The 19532-nt window shown below is 51.5% G+C and overlaps 1 protein-coding gene across 1 annotated transcript in view; it reads right to left on the bottom strand.

The window, feature by feature from the left end:
- The window catches only part of TEP1 (telomerase associated protein 1), a 48400-nt gene that overhangs the window by 11387 nt on the left and 17481 nt on the right, over positions 1 to 19532 (bottom strand). Inside the window, exons 10-35 of the mRNA XM_051822585.3 lie at positions 19053 to 19162; positions 18091 to 18181; positions 17674 to 17866; positions 14254 to 14422; positions 13645 to 13803; positions 13431 to 13508; positions 11853 to 11983; positions 11490 to 11549; positions 8804 to 8962; positions 7563 to 7739; positions 7214 to 7334; positions 6555 to 6679; positions 6186 to 6299; positions 5977 to 6094; positions 5645 to 5839; positions 5352 to 5527; positions 5099 to 5255; positions 4796 to 4975; positions 4275 to 4367; positions 3181 to 3313; positions 2874 to 3024; positions 2640 to 2773; positions 2391 to 2479; positions 2027 to 2141; positions 1391 to 1631; positions 986 to 1109 (exon numbers count right to left, since the gene is read on the bottom strand). Coding sequence (XP_051678545.3) covers positions 986 to 1109; positions 1391 to 1631; positions 2027 to 2141; positions 2391 to 2479; positions 2640 to 2773; positions 2874 to 3024; positions 3181 to 3313; positions 4275 to 4367; positions 4796 to 4975; positions 5099 to 5255; positions 5352 to 5527; positions 5645 to 5839; positions 5977 to 6094; positions 6186 to 6299; positions 6555 to 6679; positions 7214 to 7334; positions 7563 to 7739; positions 8804 to 8962; positions 11490 to 11549; positions 11853 to 11983; positions 13431 to 13508; positions 13645 to 13803; positions 14254 to 14422; positions 17674 to 17866; positions 18091 to 18181; positions 19053 to 19162 — 3593 coding nt within the window. The remainder of the gene's footprint in view (positions 1 to 985; positions 1110 to 1390; positions 1632 to 2026; positions 2142 to 2390; positions 2480 to 2639; positions 2774 to 2873; positions 3025 to 3180; positions 3314 to 4274; positions 4368 to 4795; positions 4976 to 5098; positions 5256 to 5351; positions 5528 to 5644; positions 5840 to 5976; positions 6095 to 6185; positions 6300 to 6554; positions 6680 to 7213; positions 7335 to 7562; positions 7740 to 8803; positions 8963 to 11489; positions 11550 to 11852; positions 11984 to 13430; positions 13509 to 13644; positions 13804 to 14253; positions 14423 to 17673; positions 17867 to 18090; positions 18182 to 19052; positions 19163 to 19532) is intronic.

The following is a 19532-nucleotide window of genomic DNA, read 5'->3' as shown; positions in this document are numbered from 1 at the left end:
GCACCAAAATAAATTCCAGGCAGTCTGATGTGGGATATGATCATTCCAACCAGTGTCAATCCATTGCACCAAATGCCCATCCCTAAACTTATCTTTTAGTTCCATTTTTTTCCACAAATATTTGAAGAACCCTCATATTTTGAGGTATATACTTCAGTATAACAGTAAAGAAGGAATAGGGGCCAGTGTGTGGTAGAGCAGGTAAAACCATCATCTGTGATGCCAGCATCCCATTTGGGCACTGGTTCGTGTCCTGGCTGCTCTACTTCCAATCCAGCTCCCTGCTAATGCACCCCGGAAAGCAGTGGAGGATGGCCCAAGTGTTTGAGCTCCTGCACCCACGTGGGAGACCTGGAAGAAGCTCCTGGCTCCTGGCTTGGCCTGGTGCCACCCTGGCCATTATGGCCATTTGGGGAGTGAACCAATGGATGGAAGTTAGCACATTCTCTCTCTCTCTCTCCCTCTCCCTTTCTCTCTCTGTAATCCTTTAAAATAAATAAATTAAAAAAAGAAAAACAGTGAGGAATGAATAGAAAAGTGCTATGGAGAGCAGCATGGTTGTCCACGGATGGCTGGGATGGCACAGGGAGCCTGGCCCAGTTTCCCACTGTGGTGCTTAGGAGAATGGGGCAATCAGCACAGAAAGAAACTAGGAGGAGGAGCTAATTTGGAGGCAGGAGGTGATGTTAAATTGGAATTCAGGTACAAAGAGTGCCCAGCAGGAGGTATGGGGGTGGGAGTCCTATATAGAACCAGACTCCCCCCTCCCCCAAGGCTGAGGGGCTGAGAACAGAGGAGGCTCTAGGGGAGGAGGGAGCAGACCAGGGCTGTGATGCTTCTCTGACCAAGTCCTTCGATCTGATGTGACAGGAGCAGAGACGTTACATCAGTCAGGTGACTATAAGCCGGTGTCACCTGTCTAGGGCTCCAGGGAAGTCTCTGAGGGTTTCTCACGGTAACGGCTGCACCGCCTTGCATGTCATACCTGCCAGGTTCTCAGGTCCAGCAGGTACACCGTCCCGTTGGCAGTGCCCACAGCTGCTCTCTGCCCGCTGGGGGAGATGGCCACAGCTGTCGGGGAGGAGGGAACTGCCAGAGACAGGCTGAAGCTGGAGAAAGGGCAGGAAGAAAAGGGGCATTATCAGGAGAAAGCAAACAGGAATCTATTTCTGCACTTGAAGCCCTCTCTCCGTAGTGATACCGGTCCGTCCTTAATTCTCCAGCTTCAGAAAAAGGGCTGCAGCTGGGGCTGGCATTGCGGTTCGTGAGCTAAGCTGCCACCTACAATGCCAGCATCCCATACCAGAGCACCAGTTACAAAAAGGAGAAGAAAAGGCAGCAGCTTGCTCTCTGGGGAGCCTGAGGAGTCTGGGGTCGAGGGTCCTCCTACCTTTGTTGATCCCTCATGGTCTGGGGTTTATTAAGCCACCGCAGCGTGTGCTGGAGACGCCATCGCTGGGACAGCAGAGGGGCCTGGTGGCAAAGGGGTGAGTCTTGAGGCTGGTTGGCCGCCTGCTGGGCCAGAAGCAGGGGGTACTGGCTGAGGACGGGTGCCTGCTGCCTCAGGAAGGTGCGAAACACAGCAACAGCAGCCTCGGGGGCCTCGTGTTCCTCTTCAGGGACTGAAGAAGCTACAAAAGACAGGCAGACGTCGCTCGGGGGCCAGCCCGGACCTTGGTGTAAAGTGATAAAGCTCAAAGCAAGACCTCTGTTCCCCAGCAGAAATGTTTGCAAAAAAAAAATTTTTTTTTAAACAACTTGGGGGCCCCACTCCAAACCAGCAGAACCAGAATCTGAGGACCCAAAGATCTGTAACTTGAACAGATTTCCCAGAGAACTTCATGCCATTGAGAAGCTCTGGTCTAAGGGATCCAAGCAAAAGGTGTCCTTACCCTCTCGGCATTCTCAGCTTGCAATGGAAGCATGACTGTTTTCCCACTGCACCTCCCCATGCATGAGCTGGGCCCCTAGAACACTCCCAGGGGGCCTCCATCCCAGGGAAGAAACTCCCAGGGATTTATCTCACCGTAGAGGGCATGCGCCTCCAAGAGCCGAGAAATCAGACCCAATTCCAGGTGTGCAGCCACCACGTGGAGACTGGTGAGGAACTTCGCAAGAAGGCCCTGGTTCCCACTCTGGAGCTAAGGAAGTCAGATTGGGCTCATCAGTGAGCAGAGAGCTTGGTGAGCAGGAAGATTCTGCTCTGAGACCCTGTCCATCAGCCAGGTCCTAGACCCACCCAGTAGCTGGGACAAAGGCCTCAAGAAAGAGAGAGGACTGGGTGGGAGGGGTAATGGCTGCTCTGATGGTGGTAGAGGTAAGAGATGGGTAGGGTCTCAGAAGGCAAAGCAGCTGCCTGGACAGAAATGTCCATGGGGCTTAAGACAAACCAAGTGGTGAGGCAGGTCTCCCAGAGCCTCCGGGGGGCAATTTCGGAAGGAGCCTGAGCCATCAGGATCACACGTCTTCCAGAGCTGGGCTGTGAGAACAGACGTGGAGAAGGGCTCAGGCGCTCAGCTCTTGAAGGTGACGTCAAAGTCATCCTCCCCTGGGGGTGGCAGGTCAGGGGGCCCGGCAGGTGGGGCACTCTGGGCCCAGACCCCACAGTCCGTGCCCAGGCTGACTTGGGTTGCACCCACCTGCGACAAGGATGTGCGCCATGCTCTCCAGGCCCAGCTTCTTCCCATAGCGACGTTTAGCTGCTGTCCTCAGAGACCCATCAGATAGGCGGAGGCGGGCACCGGGGCGCTCCAGAGGGCCCTCTCCTAGCAAACTGCCCCCACAGGAGGAAGGGAGAGAGATCACATGGGGCCAGGGATCAAAGCTGGGAAAGCAGAGTGAAGTCAGTGGGAGCTCAGCGGGGGCACCTGTACCTGCGCAGACTCTGGACGAGGTAGGCAAAGGACCCCATGGGGTAGGGGTCTCCGCGGTTGCCAGCAGCCACTGCTTCTTCCCAGCTCTTAGTCCCCCTGGGCAGGATCCTCCAGGAACTCAGCACTCCATGCAGCTGATCCACACTCAGACCTGAAGACCAAGCTCTCTGAGACCCTCCCCAAACCCCAACACACACCCATTCCCATGACACCTGGTCCTCCTCGCGCCGCTTGCTGAGACCCCATCTGAACCAAGGTCATCGGACCCTTTAAGTCCTCAGCTTCTCAACCCACCCCAACCACTGACCGCTACGTGTGACCTCCAGGGCAGCCAACGCTTGGGAGAGAACGTCAGGGCCGTGCTCCTGCTCCAGGGTGCTCAGGATGTGCTGCAGCAGCAGGGGGACAGTGGCAGGCAGGGTGCGGAGTGTCTCAGACACCTGGCGGGGGGGGCCTGGCCGTCAGTTGGGGGCAAATGGGGAGACGCAGCTTCATTTGTACAAGAGGGGAGTGGCATCAGGAAGAACAACGGGCAAGGATGAGAAAAGTAAAGAGAAATAGGCTGGGGCCGGCGCTGTGGCATAGCAGGTAAACCACTGCCTACAGTGCCGGCAGCCTATACGGGCACCAGTTTGAGTCCCGGCTGCTCCACTTCTGATCCAGCTCTCTGCTAACGTGCTTGGGAAAGCAGTAGAAGATGGCCCAAGTGCTTGGGTCCCTGCACCCACATGGGAGACCTGGAGGAAATTCCTGGCTTCTGGCTTTGGTCTGGTCCAGCCCTGGCCATTGTGGCCAATTGGGGAGTGAACCAGCAGATGGAGATTTCTCTCTCTCTCTGCCTCTGCCTCTCTGTAACTCTGCCTTTCAGATAAATAAATAAATCTTAAAAGAGAGAGAGGCTGGCGCCATGGCTCACTTGGTTAATCCTCTGCCTGCGGCACCAGCATCCCATATGGGTGCTGGGTTCTAGTTCCAGTTGCTCCTCTTTCAGTCCAGCTCTCTGCTGTGGCCTGGGAGTGCAGTGGAGGATGGCCCAAGTGCTTGGACCCCTGCACCCGCATGGGAGACCAGGAGGAAGCACCTGGCTCCTGGCTTCGAATCAGCACAGCGCCGGCCATAGTGGCCATTTGGGGAGTGAACCAATGGAAGAAAAACCTTTCTCTCTGTCTGTCTGTCTCTCTCTCTCTGTAACTCTGTCAAATAAATAAATTTAAAAAAAAAAGAGAAAGAGAGAGAGAGGGAAATAGGTAGACAAGAACAGGGGACAGGAGTGAGGTGATGATAGGGAACGGGCGATCACAAGGTGGCAAGGGAGGAGGAGTAGGGATGAGGGAAGGAGACAGAGAGGTAGAATGGAGGAGGGGCAGTAAGAGAAGACTCAGACGATGAGGCACAACTGACCTGCTCATACAGCGTGAAGAGCCGCAGGTGATCGGTGACCAAGCGCAGGTAGAGGGGCAGGCCTGACCCCCGCTTCACCAGCAGCAGTTGCATCTGACGAGACTCAGAGGGCTCAGTGTGGGCAACCAGGAGCCAGCCCACAGCCAGCCCTCTGCGCCCAGCACCAAACCCACTGCAAGGCACGGCCGTCTCTGAGGTCCCCCAGCAGGGGACGGGTCCACGGCATCACCTCAGGACACAAGCATCCCTCCTCACACTTCCCAGCCAGCCCCTGTGACTCAGCCTACCCGACCCACAGCCAGAGAGTGACTCCTCCCTTCACCCCCACAGGCCCTGGAGACGCCACGCGCCAGGCACACAGGCTGGGCAGTGCTACAGGAAATCACAGTCATCCTAACAGCTTCCTCAGCACAGAGGTGCCGAGAAGGCCAGAAGGAGCAAGTCCGCTGGGCAGCTGACAGCCTCAGCTCCCCGTGCCCGAGCTCCCACACACACACCCACCAGCCCTGTCCTGAGCCAACCTGGTTATTAAAAGGCGACTCCTCCAGCCGCTTCCCGTACAGAGCCAGCTCCTCTCTCACCAGCTGGGCCCGGGCAGTCGGCTCCAGAGCCCCCAGGGCCACCACATGGGCACCCTGGCTCTGCTCAAGCGTCTCCCCCAGGCCTGCATCACTCGCCACACTCAGCACCAGGTGTACCCACTGTGAGATAGAGGAAAGGAGCAGGGGCGTAGAAAGAAGAGAACACCATGAGAGAAGTCCCTCTCCCAGCCACCACCCCCCTCCTTCTTCCCCAGCTGGCCTCTGCCACCTTCTCACACTCACCCGGGGCAGGGTCTTTGGGATCCAGTCTGAGATCAGCTGCCCCTTCGGATCCACCAGCCTGTCAGCCCCGTCGATGATCAGGACCAGGGTCTGGCCAGGTTTCAGGGACTCAGCCGACTTGGGCAGCAGCCTCTGCTGCAGCTCCCACACCAGGCCTCTGTAGGGTGAGGGGCAGTCGGGGTCAGTGGGAGAGCAGACACAGGGGTGGTGCCAGGAGGCATCAGTGAGGCTGGGCTCACTGGGAGCTACGCACCGGTAGGTGTTGGGCAGGGCACCCAGCTCTCGCAGCTGGCTGTGCAGATAGGTACAGAGGCGTCTGAGCAGGGTGAGGGCGAGACCCTGGTCAGGGCGGGCCCCTGCAAAGTGGAAGAAGACCATGGGCGCAGCCTTGGCCACATCAGGAGCCCGCAGGGCTGACACAAGGGATGCCTACACGGGAGGGGAGCAGAAAACACAGCCACATTTTATACGCACAAGCTCTCTGTGCCCCACCTCCTGAGCCCACCCAGCCTTCTTCCCTCTTGCCAGACCCCTGAAATGCTATACCAGAAAGGCAGTCTTGCCCTGCCCCGACTGCCCGGTCACCAGGGTCAGCCTCTCACGGCGCAGGGTCACTTGCTGCACCATGTCCTGAAGAAGGCGTGGGCGGGCGGGACTCAGTGGGCTCTGCAGCTGCTGAAAGGTGGCCTGGACCAGGTCATCGTCTGGGATGGACGCCGGCTGCTCCAGCTGGGCCCCGGGCTGAGGGCACACAGAACAGTGACCGTCTGTGAGTCCATGCTCTGAAGAGCCTGCCCCCAGAGTGATTTCCCACCTAGGACCACCCAGACCACCCACCCCCCCTCTCCACTCCACCGGCCACCATCACTCCTGCTGACCTGCAGGTAAAGCTTCTGGATCATATTCCACACATCCTGCAGCACCAACTGCCCAAACTCCTCCAGCCCCCCAACATAGGGCCGGCCAGCTGCTACACCCCCCCACTCACAGGGGTATCTGTGGGCAAAGCAAGCACAACCAGAGTCAGCGCAGGCTTGGCTCCCTCACCACAAACCTGTCCAGGTGCATTCCACCGCCCCCAGCCCACCTGCGGCAGGTAACTCCTTCCCGTCTACTCAGGTAGCTCTTCAGTTCTGAGATTCGCCGTGCCGCGTCTTCAGACTCAGAAGCAAAGTCCGATTTCCAGGCATCTGGCACAGAGCTGATCACCAAAGTTACACTCAGGGCCAGGCTCCCTCCACCAACCATCACACACAGCTGTGAATCCCTGAACGCCTTAAGTCTGCTGACTTCAGCTCCAAGGCTGACTGACTTGGGGCCACAAAGATATTCTCCCTGAGGCCTGTTTCTCTCTTCTGGCTCCCTCCTCCTACACTATGAATCTGGGGGAGAGATGACTGAGGCTGCCTGGCCCTCCGGGGAGGGGTGTGCGGGCCCTGGAAGCAACAGAAGGTACCTGAGGAAGCTGGAATCCCGGAAGTAGATGAGAGCTTGGGCAGAGGGCTGCCGGTGTCGGTCCCGGTTCAGGAACTGCATCACCTCCATCTCTGTCACAGAGCGCCCTGAGGGGTACTGCTTGGCCTGCAGGGAGAGGGCAGACACAGGCGGGTTCAGCTCTAGGTCACTTAGACCCCTCAGCGACCTGCCAAGATCCCGCTCCCTCCAGATACAGCTAATTGCGAACATTCACAGAACGCCTGTCCCAGGCGGAGCATTTCTGCTCTAGATTTTTCATTCTCATAGCAACCCTGCAATGTGGGTGCTGCTGCTTCTCTTTAATGTGTGTGGAAACCAGGCAGAGGTTCGATGAAGCTGCTTCCCACAAAGACACACAGCCTATAAATGACACACGGGAGATCAGAACCCAGATACGTCTGATGACACAGACCTCCCCTCCTCCCTCTCACATCCCTTGGCCAACTCCAGAGAACCTTAGCAAAGGAGCGTCCCCATCCAGGACTTAGCCACTTGCAGAATTCCTTGCCTATGTTTCACTCCAAGCCTCCAGGACCTGCCTGTGCATGGTCCCAGGATTCCTGACAAACTGTGGCTTCCCCGACCTCCGCCTGACCTTGGTTTCCTCCCCACCCCTTCCTCCAACCTTGTGTCACTCACCCAGTGGAAGTGAGGATGGTCGGGCAGGTTGTAGCTGGGAGGGACGTAGCCATAGCGGGAACCCAGGATCCCTATAAATAGCTGCGAATTCTCTACTTCCCCAAGGCACACCTCCAGTTGTCTGTAGGCACAGGTAGGAAGACATGTGGGAGTCGCTGGTGCAGAGTTATCAGTGAACACAGACAAAGTCGGGGGGCAGGGCCCTGGGGTAAACTTGGCAAAGTCAGAGCAAGCTGCTCTCATTAGCACCCGAGGGGCAACTCCTTGCCTTGCTCTCATCCATTCTTAAGGCCCAGCCCTGCCCACCTCAGTTCTCCCACCCCAGCCCCTCGTCGCTGTGAGGTCCCACCTGTTCCTGCGGGTCTCCTCCTCGGTGATGCCCCAGCGCAGGTCAATGGCATGAAGACTGATGCGGTGGGGGGCCGCTCGGGCCTGCAGGGCCGGCAGCACGGACCTCAGCAGCAAGTCCCGCTCCCCGTGCATGTCCCGGAAAGTGGATGAGATGAAAAGCCGGATGCTGCGCCAGCTGAGGACAAGCAGGGAGCCGGGCTCAGTCTAGGGATCAGCCCCACTGCCCAACCCACAGACACGGCTCCAACCACCTCCACTAGGGATTGGCCCCACCGCCCAACCCACAGTCACAGCCGTGACCACCTCCACTAGGGATCGGCCCCACCGCCCAACCCACAGTCACGGCTCCAACCACCTCCACTAGGGATCGGCCCCACCGCCAAACCCACGGACACGGCTCCAACCACCTCCACTAGGGATTGGCCCCACCGCCCAACCCACAGTCACGGCTCTGACCACCTCCACTAGGGATTGGCCCCACCGCCCAACCCACAGACAAGGCCGTGACCACCTCCACTAGGGATCGGCCCCACCGCCCAACCCACAGTCACGGCTCCAACTACCTCCACTAGGGATCGGCCCCACCGCCAAACCCACGGACACGGCTCCAACCACCTCCACTAGGGATCGGCCCCACCGCCCAACCCACAGACACGGCCGTGACCACCTCCACTAGGGATCGGCCCCACCGCCCAACCCACAGACACGGCCATGACCACCTCCAGCACTGGGCGTGAGACAGATCCCACTGGGAGCAGAGCGGGCTCCGACAGCTCTCCAGAGAACACCCCACTCTGAGCCACAGAGTCCTGGAATTTCTTGCCTTTTCTCCTGATGCGCTCCCCTTTCACCTTATCATTATTATGCACTTATCCTTTGACCATGATAACCAAACAAGGTAAGCATTACTATCATCTCCAGTTTATTGACCGAGAAACTAGAGCTTTATGAAATTAAGCCATTAGCCCAAGTTTCAAGCTACTACTTAGCAAAGCTAGGATGAAAGTCAAGCCCTGGCCTAAGCCCTGGATCTGTGGCCACGGTGCCTGCTGCCCTCCCCTTAGTCTAACCTCCTCTCAGCTTCACAGGCTGCCTGTTCCCTGTGCTAGAGAAACAGTGCCCAGGGGAGAGGATGCATACCTTGGAGAACAGAACAAGCTCAACAGCCAGAATTTCAGAGTTTGTCAGATCTGATCGCAGCCCCTCCCCATTCACAGAGGCATAGAAACACAGACTGACCTGGGCTGGGAAGCAGGAGCTAAGGGGCTTGGAACATCCTCTTCCAGGGGCCGGAGACACACAGCTCCCGTCTTTCCTCGGGGTGGTGGAATCTTGAAGATTTTGTCCATTTGGCCTACGTGTTCCAGAAGGTGGGAAGCTCCACGCTCTGCAATGAACCTGAAAAAAACAGCAACAAAATAAATGAAAGTAGAAGTCTGGACCAGGAAAGCCTTCCAAGAGGGGCAAGGGGACAAAGGAAGGGTCAGTACAGGTCACCCAGTACACTAGAGCTCCTTCAGGTCAGGTGACTATGTATAGTGAATCCAGACTTAAGATAGGACATTGCAGAACCACAGGAATAAGGGAGAAGAAGAAACAGCCGGAGCCGCTCCCGCAGCGCATAAGGCTAAGCTGTAGAGTTTGAACCCTCCCCAGTGAGCTGGATCAGCTCTCTACCAGCCAAGAGAGCTCCATGGAGAAGGAAAAGTGTGTGTGAGGCTCTGCAATAGGAGCTGAGGGAAATGGTGGCATCCCGAGGGAAAAACAAGACAGGGAGAAGGTTAAGGGGAGAGAGACAAAGTGAAAAGATTTTTGTAATGCAGCTTAAATATTCACAGATGAGGATCTTCTCCGGCTCAAGAACGGCACAAGGGCCATGTGATACGACTGACTCTTGAATTGTTTCTCAAGAGACTGCAAACATTGCAATCCCCCGTGCCCCTTTTCCTCTTCCCTACCAGTATAATTAGCATAAACTTGGCTGGACACAAAAATAACAGATGCTTAAGCAGTCATTTTGAACCATGAGTTCAAAGCTGAGTATATGAGCATGGTGGAGTAATGACAGCAAGGGTGCCTCAACAATGAAATAACACACAGGAGTAGCACTGTGGGGCACTGGGCTGGGCAAAGATGTTTTAGTTAATCCCTCAGTAGCACAGGCAACGAAAGCAAAACTTGACAAGGGGAACTGCATCAAACCAAAGAGCTTCTTTCTATAGAGCAAAGGAAAAAATCAATAGAGCAAGGAGACAATCCACAGGATGGGAGGAAACATAGGCTATTCATCTGAAAAGGGCTTAACATCCAGAGTTTATAAGGAATTCAAAGACATCAACAGAAAAAAAAAAAAAAGCCAAACAATTCATTTAATAAACAGGCAAATGATCTGAACTGACATTTCTCTAAAAAAGTATACAAATGGCCATGAAATACAGTAAGAATTGATCAACATCACTAACCCCCCAAGAGAAATGTAATCAAAACTACAATGAAATGTACCTCACCCTTGGCTGGAATGTCTATTACTAAAAAGATTTTAATAAAAGTGCTAGAGAGAATGTGGAGAAAAAGGAACTGTTACATACTACTGATGGGAATGTAAATTAGTACAGCCATTATGGAAAGTAGTACAGAGGTTTCTCAAAAATCTAGAAGTAGTCTGATCCAGCTCTCTGCTGTGGCCTGGAAAAGCAGCAGAGAATGGCCCAAGTCCTTGGGCCCCTGCACCCACGTGGGAGACCTGGAAGAAGCTCCTGACTCCTGGTTTTGGATCAGCTCAGCTCTGGCCATTATGGCCATTTGGGGAGTGAACCAATAGATGGAAGATCTCTCCCTATCTCTCTCTGTCTCTCTCTCTGTCTCTCTCTCTCTCTCTCTTTTCTCTAACTCTGCCTTTAAAATAAATAAACAAATCTTTAAAAAAAATCTAGAAGTAGAACTGTCATATAATCCAGCTATCCTACTATGAGTCTATAACCAGAGGAAATGAAATTAGTATGTCTAAAAGACATCTGTAGCCCTATGTCTGTTATAGCAACCATGCCATACAGTCTCCAGTTCAAATCCCAGTTGCTCCACTTCTGATCCAGCTCATGCTATTGTACCTGGAAAAGCAGTAGATGATGGTCCAAATGCTTGGGCCCCTGCACCCATGTGGGAGACCCAGAAGAAGCTCCTGGCTCCTGGCTTTGGTTAAGCTGAGCTCTGGCCATTACAGCCATTTGAGGAGTAAACCAGCAAATGGAAGATCTCACTCTCTCCGTGGGGGGGGGGGGGGGGGGGGGGTTTGTAACTCAGCCTTTCAAATAAATAAATCAGAAAGAAAGAAAGAAAGAAAGAAAAGAAAGAAAAGAAAGAAAAGAAAGGAAAGAAAGGAAAGAAAGAAAGAAAGAAAGAAAGAAAATGTGTTCAGGGCCAGCATAGTGGGTAATGCTGCCACCTACAACACTAGCACCCCATAAGGACACCGGTTGGAGTCCCAGCTGCTCCACTTCTGATCCAGCTCCCTGTTTGTTCTATATCACAGCAGGATACGTATAGTTGACAATAATCAATGGCATATTTCAAAATAGCTAGCAGAGAGGATTTTGAATCATCCCAACACAAAGAAATGATCAATATATGGGGTGACAGATATGCCAATAACCCTGTCCTGATCATTACATTGGGTATATATATTGAAATGGCACACTGTACTCCATAAATCCATACAATTATTACATTATTATAAATAACTAAAAATAAAAATGTCTGTAGTTTGAAAAGACATCAAATGCCTGGGCTCCTGCAACACTGAATTGCTAGTATATCTGGAACAAACTTTTATCTTGCTTTAAAAAATAGGTAAATGGAGTTAAACCACAGATCTCTTAGAGATGCTCTAACAGAGCCCCAACCCCCTCAGTGTCCACCACGTACTCACTTCAGTATCCCGTCAGTACAGCCTGAGAGAGTCACATCATTGGGATGCGAAACTGGTGGGCTGGCAAAGAACAAAGCAGTCGTTAACCATCAGAAACAATGTGTCCCTAACACCCTAGGAAGACCTCTCCCTCTGTACTCTCATAGGGCTACGTGCCAGGCAAGGGCTGGAAGGGACCTTCACCAACAGGTATAGACCTGGCATGAAGACTTCAGAGAAACTTCCAGCACTTGGTGCGGCAGAGGTAAGGAGGCAGAGACGGGGAGTGTCTGGCTAATGAGAGTACCCCAAGCTCCGGCACAGCGGAGAGGAGACGGGGATCACGCACGGCAGACCCTGGGCGGGGAGAACAGGCACCCTTACAGGTAGTATAACTGTCTCAGGACGACACCGACAAAGAGGCACTTGGGATTCACATGCTGCCAGAAGAGCTGTTTGGCCACATTTATGCTTCTCTCATTTATCATTTCGCCAAAGAGGATGACCCTGTCCACCTGTAGGATGAAAGGGAGAGGGCTGAGACCAGGGAACGAGGGGGTAGAACAGATGCTAAAGAGCTCAGGATCTCAAGAAAGGAGGACTGGAGGGAGCAGGGGAACTCAGAAGGCGGCAGGAACAGCCTCTCCTGGGAGCTCTCTGAATGAGGAGAGCCACACCCCGACTCGTGAGAGGGTCAAAGTGGAGGCTGGGTAGGGGAGTGGTGTACTAAAGCAGGCTCATTTAGGGCTGCGAGAGCTGATTCTTAAATTTTCAAGAATTTTGTGAGTCATTTACTAAAATGGTTATTATTGGGCCAGCTCTGCAGCATAGCTGGTAAAGCCGCCTCCTGCTGTGCCGGCATCCCATATGGCCGCAGGTTCAAGCTCCAATTCCGATCCAGCTCTCTGCTGTGGCCTGGGAAAGCACTGGAAGATGGCCCAAGTCCTTGGGCCCCTGCACCTGTGTAGGAGACCTGGAAGAGGCTCCTGGCTCCTGGCCTTGGACTGACTCAGCTCTGGCCGTTGCGGCCATCTGGGGAGTGAACCAACAGCTGGAAAACCTCTCTCTCTCTCTGCCTCTGCCTCTCTGTAGCTCTCCTTTTCAAATAAATAAATAAATCTTTAAAAGAATTTAAAAATAAATAAATAAAATGGCCATCATTAAACACTAAGCTGTATAAGCTTAGAAGTCAATAAATTATATTAAAAACAAACATAACACTCAAAACTCATCACTTTCCTAATTATTTTTACTCCATTTAATCATTATCAGCCCTTGAGCTGATGTGCATCTACTGATTAGAATTATGGAAATATTGGGCCGGCGCCATGGCTCAATAGGCTAATCCTCTGCCTTGCAGCGCCCGCACACCGGGTTCTAGTCCCGGTCGGGGTGTCGGATTCTGTCCCAGTTGCCCCTCTTCCAGGCCAGCTCTCTGCTGTGGCCCAGGAGTGCAGTGGAGGATGGCCCAAGTCCTTGGGCCCTGCACCCCATGGGAGACCAGGAGAAGCACCTGGCTCCTGGCTTCGGATCAGCGCAATGTGCCGGCCGCGGCGGCCATTGGAGGGTGAACCAACGGCAAAAGGAAGACCTTTCTCTCTGTCTCTCTCACTGTTCACTCTGCCTGTCAAAAATAAATAAAAAAAAAAAGAATTATGGAAATATTACACCATGGGGTGCTATACGGTACCACCTCCCAAATCTGTGTGACTCTGTGTTGACAGTTTGAAATCTACAGTGTAGGACCATTCACACCATGGAGATTAGCAAATGCTGATTTCGAAACTTATTTTTCCAAGAGAGGTAAGTTGCTAAAACTTCACCAACATACCAGCTGGCAGCTGACCCGGATATTGTACATGGTTTGAAAGGTCAGTATCGAGGGGATAAGGAATGAGGTGTGTCGGTTGTAGAGGAAAATGCTGGGGGGAAAGGGTGGTTCAGGGGCTGAGCAGTACTCACAGGGACCCTCTGTACAGTCAGAGACAGCAGGTACTTCCCCAAAGTATGCAGGGACGAGTCTTCCTTTTCTTCCAGCCCCTGAAGGAAAGAGACGCGGGCTGTGCGGCTGCACGGGACACGACCCATCAACGGCAAACACCACAGTCAGCCTGGGAACAGCACGGCCAGGCGTGGGTCCCTCGGACATTTTTGCACGGTGGGGTGGGTGTCTGACCTGCACTTGAGCCTGGAGCTCGGTGGCAGTTTTCAGGATGCCTTCTTCTGCCTTCAGCACCGCAGTCTTCAAAGTGCCTCTCCCACACAGCACGAGATCCACCTGCTCCGCCCGCGCGATCATCATTGCAATCAGCAGCAGCGCGTAGTTCAGCGGGGGCTGACGGACAGGCATCAGGTGAAACAGTGCTGTTATTCTGGGACCCCCTCCTTGCCCGCCTAGCGCTGGGAGCCAGGTCCCCCCAGTGATCTCAGGAAAAGGGAGAAGCTCCCCTATTAGGAGAGGGCACCCTCAGCAGGCCTCCAGAAAGCGGGGTGGAGAGCAGGCAGGATCGCTGCCCAAACTCAACACCGTAATGCAGAGAGGTGAACGACGTGGGACATGTTTTTATGAGAGTATAAGTAAGATCCAAATGTGAAAGACTGGTGTTATAATCCATGAACACGGCTGAAACCACATCTTAGAAACCGACCCACAAACCCAGGACTCAGAAGCAAACTCACACCATTTATTTCAGGCTGTGCGCTTGCCCTAGAGAACCAGGTCTGAGAACAGGATCCCCCTTGGGCTACCTTCCAACCCTCTGCAGGGAGCTCTTTATTTCTTTACCCCTTGTGCGTTGCTCTTGGGGCAGAGCTTGTCTGCATTGACATCTGTCAGATAGACCAAGAGGGTGCGGCTGGGCAGCGGGGGCAGGTTGTACTGCACCGAGATGTTCACAGCCGTCTCCAGAGCCTGTCGGTACCGCTCCAGCAGCTCGGTGTCACATTTCCACTGTCTGCAGGCAGGAAAGGCAGAGACACGCTTAGGGGCTTGTGGCCACGCTGCTTTGAGCAGGCGTGAAGACGGGGACGCACCACTCAGTTACGAGTCCTCTGCCTCCCTCCTCACGCGCTGCCACTCTGGGCCACAGCCTGGGACAGAGGATCCCCCTGCCCCTGTTCTACAGGCCTCCTCAACCCATTCTCACAGCAGGAGAGGGGAAGTCGCCGGTGGACCCAGTCTCTGAAGTACTTGCCACACTCACCACATTAATCCATACTTAATTCACAAGGCAAGAAGTAAGTGCTACACATTGCAATTTGGATTGTAAATAGCAAATACTAATTGCTCTGAAAACTGCAATGAAAGTTAGAGAATGAATTAAACATTCATCGTGTTTTTCCTATATGATCTCTATTTCAGGGTCACTCGATAGTGTTAGCCGATGAGAGAGGCTATTTTTAGATTTACAGCTAATAGATACGGGGAATTTGAAGTCCTTCCAAAGAAATGAGCTGTTTTGTTATTTTTTGGCTTAGTATGTTGAAACAAACAATTTCATAGCTTCAAAAAATAAACAATAAATATGGGGAAATGATGGGAAACCCCTAATTTGCAGCTATCAGTGGAACAACTGATTCAGGTAAAGATCACCAATGGATGAGCCACTAACCACTAACCAGTGCAGAGATGAGGCTAACACTACCAAAGCCACATACTTATGAGCAGGACCAAGAGACTTCTACACCTCCTGATCTTGTATTCTGTCAGGTGGTCCTATCCAAAGAGTGTACACAGAATCACCAGGAAGAGCTGGCATTGTGGCAACACTGCTCTCCCACATGGGCACTGTTTCAAGTCCCAGCTGCTACGCTTCAGACTCAGCTCCCTGCTAATGTGCCTGCTAAAGCAGCAGAGGGTGACTCATCTGGGGCATGAACAAGTGGATGGAAGACGCCTCTCTCTTCTTCTCCCCTCTGTCTCAGTCTCTCTTTGAAAACATGTATTTTTTTTTAAATCACCTGGAAATATTCTCGCAAAAAAGAGAGAGGAGAATATGTTTATATTCAAGCCTTTAGAGTTAATGCCTAGAGAACATGGAATAAAAAGTCAGATTATATCACAAGGAGGTAAACCCAGAACGTACTACAATATGTAGGGCCCTTACACCTGCACAGTAAGTCATGACATGAAAACAACTGAAAGATTAAGAGTCAAGAGACTTAACCAAATGCAATGTGTAGACATTGTTTTGATACTGATTTGAATAAAATACTGAAATGATGCGTTTTAGGCAACTAGAAAGTTTGAATATGGACTAGACAATAGATAATATTGAGGAATTATTTTCAGCTTTGTTCAAGTTCCAGCTGCTCCACTTCTGATCCAGCTCCCTGCGAATGTGCCTAGGAAAGCAGAGGAGGATGGCCCAAGTGCTTGGGCCCCTGCACCCATGTGGCAGACCCAGAAGAAATCCTGGCTCCTGGTTTTGGCCTGGCCCAGCCCTGGCCATTGTGGCCATTTGGGGATTGAACCAGAGGATGGAAGATCTCTCTCTCTCTCTCTCTCTCTCTAACTCTGCCTTTTGAATCTTTTGAATAAAATAAATAAATCTTTAAAAATAAATAAACAGAAATTATATATATATATATAAAGAAAAAAGAAAAAAGGATCAGTAAAAGGAAACATGACAAAAATCTAGATAATCAGGGTCAGCATTGTGACACGGCTGCTAAAGTTGCCACCTGCAACACCAGCATCCCATATGGGCTCCAGTTCAAGTCCCGCTGCTCCACTTCTGATCCAGTTCCTTACTGAGGGCCTGGGAAAAGCAGCAGAAGATGGCCCAATTACTTGAGCCCCTGCCACCCACATGGGAGACCCAGATGAAGCTCCTGGGTCCTGGCTGTTGCAGCCATCTGGGGAGTAAACCAGAAGATGAAAGATCTATCTCTCTGTCTCTCCCTCTCTTTCTGTAACTCTTTCAAATAAATAAATATTTTTAAGAAATCTAGATAATCTAGCAAACATTTTTGTGAATCTGTTATCCTATTCTTATTACTTGTATACATATATAATTTGTTTCACTTAATAACAATACTTTAAACTAGAGAATTCAGTAGTTTTACCAATTCTATTCAATAGAATTAAATTATAATTAATTAAATTGCATTAGATTTAAATTACACACATTATTTAAAAATTTCTGGTAGCCCCATAGAGTCACCAGGTGATGGCTCAAGTACCTGAGTCCCTACTACTCATGTGGGAGACTTGGATTGAGTTTTAGGTTCCTAGCTTTGGCCTGGCTCAGGCCCAGCTATTGCAGACATTTGGGGAGCGAACAAGTAGATAAAAAAATTTCTCTCTGCTTTTCAAATAAATAGAAATAAATAAGAATTATCTTTAAAAATGAGTAGATTAAATTAAAATTAATATATTAGATGTAATCTAATATATACAAATATTTTCATGTCAGCACGTAATTAATACAAGATTTACGAGTGAGATATTTTACATTCTTTTTTCAGGCTGTCTTCAAAATCCAACATGTCTTAACTCCCATTAGCCACATTTCAAGTGCTAAGTTAGCCAACATGTGGCTAGTGGCTGTCAGCTGGTCATTCCAGGCATACCATTTGGACTGGCATCTTGGACTTGATTCTTTAATGGCCTTGTGTTCAGCCACTGGTTAGGAGATTCCTGGACGCTGAGGCCTACTTGAAGGTCAGATGAGTCCTGGATTGTCTAAAGTGAAAATGAACGTACACTAGCAGAGTATGTAAAGGGCAGAGAGCTGGAACTGCACCAAGACCACACAAGAGGCTGTGTGTTTGCCTTTGCACTCGCTTGATCATAGCTATCTTTATATGACAAACATATTTGAAAAGAAGGTGAGTGGGTCAAAAAAATAAAACAGAAAAAAAAAACAAGCAGATATCATGGAGAAGAGAAAGAAAAAAACATGAAACAGAATAGAGGCACAAAGGGCACAGGAAGATGCTACACAGACTCAGAATCCTCGGGTACCAATAAAACAACCACAATAACAGAGTGGAGGCCCAGGCATGGATTTTGTTTCATGATCTCTCTACAGGACAACATTAAGCTGAGTTTTGCAGTGCAACAGATGAGATCGTAACCAGGCCAGGTCCAAGCCATTAGGATGACTGACAAGCAGTATCTTTACAGACAAACAGCTGAGGTTCTCAGGTGACCCCAAGCATTGCCTGTTGCCCGCTCTCGGCTCCTGGAAGCTGCACACACCTGGCTTTCTGTATTTTCAGCTTTTCCCGCTTGAGCTGCTCGTACATCACAGGTATCATCATTACCATCCGAAGCAGTCGAGGTTGCCAACTATGGATGCCAAGGAGAATCTGACGGGAGAACCTCTTGACATTCCTTGCATTTCTAATCAGTATCCGCTTCATCAGTGTTGTATTGGAAGGAAAAGGCAACGCTGCATGGTGACAGACAAATATCTGAGACAGGTGTCTTCTCATCTCTCATCTTGTCCTGCCAATACTAGGTCCTGAGCCTCAACCCTTGGGGCTTCCTGTGGCTGACTTCTGCCCACCCCACACCCCAAGAATGCAAGGCAAGAGGCTAAAGACATCAATGCTGCTGTCACCTGCATGCTCAGACACGAGAGGCAAACAGCAGTTGGAAGAAGGGCGCTGATACCTCTATTTCTGAGTTGAGTCTCCAGGTTATTGATGGAATCATGGGCATTGAGGAATCTGAATGGAAACTGCCGACTGTGGATCACCGACTTCTGGAAAGGAAAGGATGGGTCATGAGCAGATAATAGGGGCTTCGGGGCTGCAGGGACCAGGAGGACGAGGTATCAACTCTTACAGTTTGTGGGAAGGTCAGGAAGGACAAAATGGACTTAGAGAAGAGATACAGAGGGAGGAGAGGGAAAAGAAAGTGGTCATTTTAAAAGACAAGAAGAGAGATAAAGGTGAGAAAATGACAGGAGCCCTGTTGCTTTATACCTGACTTCCTATCGAATAAGCTAAATTATAGAAGTGCCTCTTCCTGGTAAGTTACTGAGCTCAGAAAATTAAAAAAGCTATTGTGGAGTGGGTGTGGTGGTGTATCGGGTTAAGCTGCCCCCTCCAATGCCAACATCCCATATGGACCCTGGTTCAAGTCCCAGTGGCTCCACTTCTGATCCAGCTCCCTGCTAATGTGCCTGGGCAAGCAGCAGAAGATGGCCCGAGTCCCTGGACTCCTGCTGCCCATGTGGGAGACCCAGAAGAAGCTCTTGGCTCCTGGTATGGGCCCTGCCTAGCCCAGCTCCATAGCTGTTCTAGCCATTTAGGGAGTGAGCCATTGGATGAAAGATCTCTCTCTATCTCTCTCTCTCTCTAACCCTATCTTTCAAATAAATAAAATAAATCTTTTTTTTAAAAAAAAACATGCCACTGTAGTTTCTCAAAGGACTGAACCCCCAGATCTGTTTCCCCATGCAATTTACAAACCGATTGGCAGCCCACTTGCAAATACTGCAATGGCCTGGACCTTCTTCAGCCACCTGGAAAAGCCTGGCCGCTCCAGCAGCAGCAGCAGCATGTCCACACCTGTGTCTGGTCACAGGGCCACACCTCTAACATACCTCCACCCCGACCCCCAACATGTACCGTATGCTGGAGGCGCTGGAGAACGAGCTCATGGTGGCGGGCACTGATTCCCACTCGCAGCAGGTTGCACAGGTTCCGGAGCATGGCCATGAATGGAAGCTTCCCATTGTCTGCAGAAGATGGGGCACAGGGTAAGCAAAACAAATGAGGGGCCAGTGCTGTGGCATTGCACAGGGTAAAGCCACCACCTGCAGTGCCGGCATCCCATATGGGCACTACTCCACCTCTGATCCAGCTCTCTGCTATGGCCTGGGAAAGCAGTAGAAAATGGCCCAAGTCCTTGGGCCCCTGCACCCATGTGGGAGACCCAGAAGAAGCTCCTGGCTTGTGGCTTTGGATCAGCACAGCTTTGGCTGTTGTGGCCAATTGGGGAGTGAACCAATGGATAGAAGATCTCTCTCTCTCTCTCTCTCTCTCTCTCTCTCTCTGCCTCTCCTTCTCTCTCTGTGTAACTCTGACTTTCAAATAAATAAATAAATC

This window comes from Oryctolagus cuniculus, chromosome 12, assembly GCF_051225735.1.
Source record: "Oryctolagus cuniculus isolate XC-2025 breed Fujian yellow rabbit chromosome 12, ASM5122573v1, whole genome shotgun sequence".
Taxonomy (NCBI): Eukaryota; Metazoa; Chordata; class Mammalia; order Lagomorpha; family Leporidae; genus Oryctolagus; species Oryctolagus cuniculus.
Note: the sequence above shows the minus strand (reverse complement) of the source record. Positions and strands in the feature narration are given on the sequence as shown.